Source organism: Eptatretus burgeri, chromosome 8 (assembly GCF_056783735.1).
Source record: "Eptatretus burgeri isolate ZD-2024b chromosome 8, Ebu_testis_v1, whole genome shotgun sequence".
In the NCBI taxonomy this organism is placed as follows: Eukaryota; Metazoa; Chordata; class Myxini; order Myxiniformes; family Myxinidae; genus Eptatretus; species Eptatretus burgeri.
Window position 1 is genome coordinate 19,953,458 of NC_140968.1, and position 9,851 is coordinate 19,963,308.

The 9,851-nt window shown below is 43.5% G+C and overlaps 1 protein-coding gene across 4 annotated transcripts in view; it reads left to right on the plus strand.

Moving 5' to 3' along the window:
* LOC147021255 (cytochrome P450 2D20-like) overlaps positions 1-9,549 on the plus strand; it is a 53,100-nt gene extending 43,551 nt beyond the window's left edge. For all 4 annotated transcript variants that reach the window (XM_085891050.1, XM_085891051.1, XM_085891052.1 and 1 more), the window contains one exon: positions 8,319-9,549. In XM_085891050.1, coding sequence (XP_085747176.1) covers positions 8,319-8,497 — 179 coding nt within the window. In that variant the 3' untranslated portion in view covers positions 8,498-9,549. The remainder of the gene's footprint in view (positions 1-8,318) is intronic.
* Positions 9,550-9,851: the final 302 nt, after the last annotated feature.

Sequence of the window (9,851 nt, forward strand, 5' to 3'; positions counted from 1 at the left end):
CTCATAATTTTTTAATTCTTAATTTTCCCGTTATTTTTCCCATCAAACATGAATGCCACAGATCGTTGGTCCGTAACGAGCGTGAAGTGGTTTCCAGTAAATAATGTCTCCATTTCCGCAGCGCTTCGACGATGGCGTACGCTTCCTTCTCTATCGCTGAGTGTCTCTGCTCGCTTCCCGAGAGAGTTCTCGAGAAGAACGTGACGGGTCGCCCAGACTGATTAAGCGTAGCAGCTATGGCGTGATCTGAAGCGTCGGTCTCCACCACAAAGGGCACCGAGCTATCGATCGATAAAACCACGGAATTACTGATATCGTCTTTGAGGTTGTGGAAAGCTTTTACAACAGCGGCATCTGGTGGAAAGTTTTTGCAATGCACTAGGCGATGTATTTTCTCGGAGTATTGCGAAATCCATCTTGCATAGTAAGCGAACATGCCGATCACCCGGCGCATTGTCTGCAGGTCCTGAGGTGGTGGTAGCTCACGAAGTGGGCGCAATCGTTCAGGATCAGGCTTAATCGTGCCGTCGGCTATCGTGTAGCCGAGAAGGTCAATTGACCTTGCCGAGAATACGCATTTCTCGTAGTTGAGAGTCAGATTATATTTTCTAGCAATGCTCAAGAATCTGTCCAGATTCCTATCATGTTCCCTCTGATCCCTACCGCACACTGTGACATTGTCCACGTAAACAAAAGTGTCTTTGAGGTTTTCATCTGAGATGATGTCGCCCATAACCCGTTGGAGGCAAGCTACTCCATCCGTGACACCGAATGGTATCCTCCTGAATTGGTAGAGGCGCCTCCCTGCCTGGAATGCGGTGTAAGGTTTGTCTTCCTCTCGGATGGGAATTTGGTGATAGGCGCTTCGCAAGTCGATGGTGCTGAATACCTTATAATTGGCCACGCGTTCGACCATCTCGTCTATGCGCGGCAGGGGGTAGGCATCGAGTTGGGTAAAGCGATTGACCGTTTGGGAATAATCGACAACCATTCGTTTCTTATGGTTCTGACTGCTGGTTACTAACACCTGTGCGCGCCATGGCGAATCGCTCGGTTCTATAATTCCCTCTTCCAGTAATCGCTTGGTTTCTGAAGTGATGAAATTCATGTCAGCAGTGGTATATCGCCGCGATTTGATCGCTATCGGTTTGCAGACCGGCGACAAGTTAGCGAACAGCTGGGGGGACGTTACCTCGGCGGTGGTCAAAGCATTTAAAATTAGACGAGGCTTGCTTCCTCCAAAGGGTATTTCGACGCTCGTGTGCTGCTTGAGGACATTATGACCCAGAATTACGTCTGCGCACAAATCACGAAGCACCAGTACCCTTACATCCCGATGCGTGTACCCTTTTACGTCCAATTCGACTTTGCAGTACCCTCGTACGTGGGATTGTAGTGAGGTGGCGGCCATGCATACCGTATTGTCTGTCGGGTGGATTATCAATTTCCTGCCCTTCAGTAGCGAGCTGTTGATGAAACTTTCAGAGCTACCGGTATCAATCAGTGCCTCAGCCATATGCCCGTTAATTCGTACGTTGATGATAGCCTTGGATAGATTCCCCGGGGAGGCTGCAGTTAGTTTATTTTGCGAGTAGAGAGCCGCAGAAGTGGGTTTATTTCTCCTTAGAGTAGATTTACATACCCTGGCATAATGCCCTTTCTTGTCGCAATTCATGCATGTGGCATCTCTGGCAGGGCATTTTTGACGGGGATGCCTTTTGTACCCACAAAAGAAGCATTTACCAACCGGAGTAGCAGCTGAGGAGTTTGACGTGGCCTGTGTATCCGGCTCCTCGGGTGTTTCTCCATCCCCTATGTCTGGCTGTGTCTGTGCCAGTGGGGTTCCTTGGGTTCCCATCGTAGCAGCGTTCATTAGCAGCATCGGTGTCCCAAATGACTCAGATTGCTGCTGTGCCGTATCCATCGCTCGAGCCTGATCGACTACCTTGTCAAGAGTGGGTTGCGCTTTCTCTAGTAAGTGTTGCCGTATGTGGGCTGATCTGAGTCCTTGGATGAATGCCTCCCGTGTCGCTTCCTTTCGGTGTTCCTCGGCGCTTACGGCCCGGAAGCTGCAGTCTTTTCCCAGCTGATTCAGAGCTTGCAGGAACTGATCGATTGTCTCCCCGGCAGCTTGCCTGCGTGTGTTGAGAAGATGTCGTATGTATACCTCGTTCTTGCGCTTCACGTAGAGCGCTTGCAGCACGTCGATCGCTGCTTCGTAAGTGTCGCACTCCGAGAAGAGCCTGTACACGCCGGGCGAGACATGATTCACGAGAGCGGCGAATTTGTCAGCTCCCTCTTCGATGATGGTCAGATAGTGTGAGAAGGAACAGAACCAATGCGATCATTTCATTTCTGCGTCAGTCGCGTTTGGGTCTGCGTCGAACCTCTCGGGTTTGTAGATCTTGTCCATCGTTGGTTGAGAGAGCCGAGAAAACCAAATGGAATAAATTGAAATGAAGACGAGAGAAGAACCTTCAGAGTTTAGGCTTTATTCCATTTGATTGAAGCCGCTTCTACGGGCACACCAGGAAATACAAACGCAGTATGGAGTACAAGCAGTAAGGTACACACGCGCAACTAATCACCGCAAAATAAATCAGTATCATATATCAATCAGTGTTCTCACCATTCAATGAGCACCAAGTGAGCCGGCGACATACAACGGCAATGCCCCAGGGACAAAACCCCGCGGCCGAGCCGAACCTCAGCTTTATCTCTTCTGTGCTCGAGCCGGGCACCACGTGGTCACACGTCACGACCTTCCATTCACCACATGGAATGCGAGAATACACTTTGCAAAGTGTGAATAGTGTTGCTATTGTATCATAGGCAGCAATAATAGCATACATGCTATTATTGCTGCCCATTATATAATCGCTTTGTATTATTGACAGATTCGGACCAATGTACCTCTTCAAATTTTGACTGTTTCGGTAGACCACCAGTGTAAAAAAAAAAGGAGCATTTATTTAAAAGGAGCATTTAACAAAAAGATAACTGAGGATTAAAGAATCACAATTAAAATCCACATCTCAGGATGACAATTCAAATCTGTCTAGGCATACTTCGACGTGTTGTAATCTTTGTACACAAATACCATACTCCGATGCTGTACATTTCATCATGAAATAACCAGACTACATTACTCCCTTTAACCCGTATCACATCCCCGCAACATTGCCCCCTCTTTTCTCCGAGGTTCGTCCCGGACCTAAAGGGATAGAATCCGATAGATAAACTCGGGGTCAGCTCCGAATGACACTTGCACATTCCCACCTATTCTAATCCCACATGTATACGTTGTTTCCCAACTCTACATGTCAATAACTTTTCCTACAGATTATCTCATCATACACATACTTAACAATTATATCCCCCGGCATTCATAATCTGATAAATAAAATTTGTTGTCTCTGTCTGTATGTCCGCGTTTTTTTGCAAAGACCGCTGGGTCAACAACCACCAATTTTGGCACATAGACCAAGTCCGACCCAGGGATTTTCCTCGGCCTTAAAAAGGCCCCTTTTCCCTCTTTTTTAAATTTCTATACAATCTGTTTCTTATTACTAAGCATAATTATTCAAGCAAGGCTGTGATCCCTCCTCCATATTTACCTAAATATAAAACCTGTCTTGAACTGGGTAGTCAATCACTTTTGTGAAGTTTCCTTTTGATTGTATAAGGTTAGTTTTTCTATCCAATAAGACTGCCAAACCACATGACCGATGACGTCATCGTGTTCACATTTTGTGCAGCAATTGTATTGGATCATATTGGTAAAGTTTCACGTCGATAGGATAAGTGGTTTCAGAGAAATAATTTTAAAGATTTTTCCTTCAATCCAATATGGCTGGTTTGTAGAATGGTAGATATGGTAGAATGAAGGCCAAGGCAGAGGGAGGTGTACAAACAATGGGTGTGGGGAGGAATAGGGTTCAGGAGAAGATACATGAGTGGACAAGATGAATATAGAAGGAAACTCTCAGGAGGGAAAATTGGAAATTTGGAAGGAGAAGAGATTGGGGTTGGGGTCAACAAGGGTAGAAAAGATCATGGTTTTGGATTGGGGATGATCTGGGATTGTGACGAACAGCTGTCTTGAAGACCAGGAGGGAAGAATGAGATTGAAGAAGATGTGGAAGTTGGTTCCACAGGCAGGAAAAAAAAGAGGAACAAATGAGTGGACGTGAGCAGTGATTCTGGATTTTGGTAGTTTCACCAGAATGGGGTTGATGGTGGACCATGGATTCCTTACAGAAACCTGTGAGGGACAAAGCATGGAAAGAGGAGAGGTTGCAAGATCAGAAATGAGGTGGTAGAAGAGAAAGAGACCACCGACCTACCTGCGATGCCGAAGTGATACACTCATGGACTCAGCTTCATTGTGAGAAATTCCAATAATTCTGGAGGCCTTGATTTCCATAGTATCAAGCTGAGCAAGATGTGAGGCAGGGGATCCAGCTCAGAGGGGAGAGCAGTACTCCAGCAAGCTGCGGATGAAGGCCTTGTAAGTTGATTGGAGTTCAGGTGTCAAGGAAGGACTTTGTACGATGGAGGATTGTCAGTCAGCGGCTGGTTTTGGAGTCCAAATTTGAAATGTGGTTTACCCAAGAAAGATAATGGCTGAAAGTGAGACCCAGGAGTTTGAATGACTGAACTTATTCCAAGTGTTTCACCAGTTTGTGTGAAACACCAGAGGACATCTAAAGAAAGATGAACGGGGTCAGTTGCCATTTGAATTGACCCTGTGAAGTGAGCCGCACTGCTTGCGTGTCTGTCGGGACATCAGATGATGCTGGAGCCTCTTCCCGGAAGGCAGACAATGAAAGTAGTAGGATGAATGAGACAGGCAATTCTAGAGCCTCTTTCCTGAAGGCAGACATCAAGAGGAGGACGAATGAGGTACGCTTCCATATGGATCGCGTATGGACCGGACTCTTACGTGGACTACCTGGTGGACCCCCGGAGAGAAAGGGGCTTACAGTGAAGCAGGGGATAATGGCGTTGTTAAGGATGGGAGGGGCCATGAATGGCTATGGAATCATGAAGCCTGCAAAATGCCAATAGCATGGCTCAGATGAATAGCCTGAAATTCTGGACACCAGAAGTGAAGGCTTGAAGGGGGGTGGGATTGGTGTGACCGGAGTTAAGGGACCCAATGGGATGTGGAGATGGGGAATGACACAAAATGTGCACTGCTCTGTGATGGGCAGGTAGGGGTGGCACTACACAGCAGACCAGGGTGATACATTGATCGAGACACTGGGCGATTCCGGGGTATCGACCCTGATGCTATACGTCAGTCCTGGCAATGAAGGTGGGAGAAAAGTGAGTGGAATGCGATGCTGGGTGACTCGTGCATGGACTTGGGCGAGCAGCACAGCAGGTCCCGGGGCAGAGGGGCCTTCAGTAGAATGGGAGGACGTGCTGAAGACTGGCATGGGGGAAACGATGGAACATCTGGTGTTGATAAATAGAAGAAAAAGATCTCGAGCATAGATTCACAGGCCTACTATATGTGAAACCTTATGCATGTGCAGCCACTCGAAGCAGCAGGAAAATGCACTGTAAAAAATAATTACACATTCTCAAGCTTGGAAAAACATCACCTTGCAAAGAGACATGATTATGCACCAAAGCAAGATGTTGTAAATGTGCTAACTGTCCAGACCCAAATGTAATTCTAAATTTCTGGCTAAAACAACTTCATGCTCTTCAAAATCACTATTCTAGAACATTCAACGAACTGATCAAAGAGGAAAATGCAGTGGATGAGTGGCTTGTAGAAGGAAACACCTTTCTCATCGCAAAATCTGAACACAATTTCCCCACAAATAGTGGCCATGGGGTTTAGTGGCCTCTAAACTAAAACAAGGAGGTTCAGAGGCAGAACAAAAGTGATGTAAGAGAGTCTTTTATGGAACAATTACCACCTACTAGAAAACGCGGTCAGGTCAGGTCACGTATGGGAGCATTCATCGGAGCAGCGCATCGCTGCATCCAATTTCTGTCGGTACACACCAGACTCTCGTGAAGGCAGGTAGTCTGAGACAATCTTTGATCACATAATCACAAAAATAACAAGGAAAAGAGCAATCAGAGATTGCAAACCCTCGTCAGGACTTCTATTGAGTGGTGCATTTTATAGGTTTTCAGGTTTTTCGAATATGGCTGCCAAAGCATGTGACCTATGATGTAATTTGTGTGACTCTTTTGTTCCTCATGGATAGGCGGTCATATGTGTGGATTTTTGCCTCGATCTTTTCAGCCATTTCAGAGAAGAAGAATTTTTGAAGGTTAAAAAAAACAAAACAATGTGGCTGCCAAAATCACGTGACTGATGACGTCATCCAAAAAATTTTGCGGACCATTTTATCCCTAGATGACCCTCAAAATTTTTCATACTGATCGGATGTGGCGTTCTACATATGCAATTATGACGTAATAACGAGGGCACTTATGATGTCATAAAAAATCACACTCATTCCCCATAAGGAGTACTTGCTACGTGCTAAGTTTGAATTTTTTTCCCCTTGGTGCTGTTTCAGAGATACAGAGGTCCAAAGTTTTTCCGTTTTTCCAATATGGCTGCCACACCACGTTACCTATGACGTCATAATTATCATTGAAACATTCTACATAAGTAGTCGCACCAATGGTGAAATTTTTGTCTCAATCCGACAAGCTGTTGCGGAGAAAAACACGAAAGTTCTGTGCGGACAAAAAACATACAGACAGACAGACAAACAAGAAGACGTCATGCAGAGCACGATATTTGCAAAATCCATAAAGCAAATTTGACCTCCAAAATAATTGGCCAGTTGAATTCAGTGACCTGATATGCAAATCCTCTAAAAATTTCAACTGAATAGGATGAAAATTGAGGATTTTAGAAATACCACCTTCATTGTAGACCTTTTTTTTGGTCCATGTTAATCTCAAAAATAATTGGCCAGTTGAATTCAGTGATGACAAATAGAATTCCTCTTCAAATTTGAAGTCAATCAGATGAAAATTGACAATTTTTAGAAATTTGGCCTATGTTGATCTTTTGGCCGATGTGGACCTCAAAAATAATTGGTGGTTGAATTCAGTGACCTGATATGAAAATCCTCTTCAGATTTTACGTCAATCGGATGAAAATTGAGGATTGCAGAAATTCCACCTCAGTTGTTGACCTTTGGCATATGTTGACCTTTTGGCCTCAAAAACAATCGGCTTCGTCTTTATGACAAACTCTACCATGTGGTGACGTTTCGTGAAGATCGGTTTAAAATTGTGACCTGTTGGCGACAAACAAACAGACAGACAGACAGACAGACAGACAGACAGAGAACAACAAAATCGACTAACCGACATACTTGAAAAATCTTCGATTTTGCACGTAACAGACGGACGCAAATGCAATACCCTCTCTGAATCTTTAGGCGAGGATAACTGGAAGGGTACTCGGGAGAGCGCATAGCTCCAACACGCAATGCCTGATCCACGAGAACATATCGGGCCCAATACATTTTTGAAATATCCTGCTATATATCAGTTTAGTCCGATCTCTCAATGATGAAAAATATACTTTAAAAATTATCGGATCCGTATTCGGATCTTCACCAAAATTGAACCAATTCTTGCTTGTCTCACATCCAACATGTCCACCAAGTTTCGTCCGAATCTGTCTGCAACTTTTTGAGATATCCTGCACAGAGACTGACAGAGAGGGGTGAAAACATGACCTCCTCCACCTTCGTTGGCGGAGGTTATGAATACTGTAATGTGTATATATATATATATATATATATATATATATATATATATATATATATATATATATATATATATATATATATATATATCTATCATTATGATGTGCAGTACATATTTTGATTTAAAAAAATAAATTTGACTCATAATAATGAAAGTGGATAAAATCTTGCTTGTGAACATGAATTTTCAACTGAGTGATCAATCTTTCGCTTCAACTAATAACTTGGGACAATGACAAATTTTATTGGAATCGGTTGAGTGGTTTAGCCCCCAGGCTTGACCAAAGTTTGGCAGACAGACAGACAGATGGAAATGTCCAGAATAAGGGTTCTCTAAGAGCAGCTTAACATATCATTATGATGTGCAGTACGTATTTGATTTTTACCTTTTTTTTCGACTCATAAGAATGAAAGTGGATAAAATCTTGCTTGTGAACATGAATTTTCAAATGAGTGATCAATCTTTCTCTTCAACTAATAACTTGGGACAATGACAAAATTTTATTGATATTTGTCCCAATTGTATAAATTTTTTTCTTCTTCTTCTTTTTCCAGGACGACGTGCCTGCCTCGGTGAGAGCCTTGCGCGTTCGGAGCTCTTTCTCTTCTTTACATCACTTCTGCAACGATTCACATTCAAACCAGCTCCTGGATCTCCACTTCCTGATTTAATCCCAATCTCTGGTCTTGCAATAGGCCCCAAACCGTACAAACTGTGCGCTGTCATACGATAAGAGACATGACCATCGTATAAAAAGTTCACGAAACATGTGGTCGTTTTCTTTTTATAGGATCGGGATTGTGCAAGTTATGCTACCTGACCAAAAACAATTAAAATGTAATTAATGAAAAAGAAGCCATAGTCGACAATGCAGTCTAACCTTTGGTGGTCATGAGATCAACTCGACCTTCATAAACTATGTGAGATGATTATGCCACTATTAAACATCAATCATGTAAATGGGAGAGCAGAAGGATCTTCGACTTCATAAGAGGAATGAAGTTTAGTGCCCATTCTCATTTCTCCATGGAGTAGCTTGATTCGTTAATGGCTCCATCTTCATTGTGTTCTGGAATAGCAACATTTGCATGAAAGTCGCCTCTGGAATCGCATTGCTTGTCAGAAAGTCGAAGAAATGTAACTTACTGATGTGTGCGACGGTGAGTGACACATCCAGTGATACAGTTCCGCTAAGTCGTGCCAATTTCTGGTGACATTCATAATCAGATTTCTCCAAACATTACTCTCCTGCACAACTTCCCGAAGCCTGGCTGAGAAAGCTTGGTTGTAGCCTTTACCCCATCCATGACATCGAGCAGACTTGTAATGGTGGATAAAATCAAACTTTCAATTTTTGGACAAGGACATTTAACAAACCATCCAAATACCTTTTTAATCCTGTGACTTTTACTTGTTGCAGGTAGTTCAGTAAGTCGTCATCACATAGATTATGGCAAAGTTTTCATTGTGAGTTTCCTTAATTGCTTTGTACCCTGTTTGCTAATTGCACGAGCAACACTATAATTACAAATTGGATAATATACCTCCTTTCGAGACTCTTCAGCTTGTTCCAAGTCGAGCAAGTTTATTTCAAATGACCAATTGTAACCTAAATCATGCATATCAATAACCGAAGTTATATTACCATTTACCACACATGATCAACATGTACACTACCTCGTTTATAAAGGTGAACCTCAGATGTGCCCCTAAATGTTGTAATTCTGGAGGAAATTGATTCTGTTATTGTACTTTGAGAATAGAGAACAGTTGTGTTTCATGGAACGCAGTATATTGCTATTTGTAACAAAATGTCAAGCCTCACGAAATGGGTTAGATATTGTGACGTCCACGGGACTTGAACAGCCCCACCAACGTAGAATGAGCCGAAACGATGGAGGCGATTTATTTGTTTATAACCCAAACATGGCGGTTCTAATCGCGCTACCGCAAACGGGACGAGGAAGGTGGCACGAGTCACTTTTCACTGAGTTGATGATGTTTATTTGTTTTTTATAATTACCAGAAATAACAAGACTCGGCAAGAAGAGGGATCCGGGGCGATTTGACGGGATGGTGTGGGATCG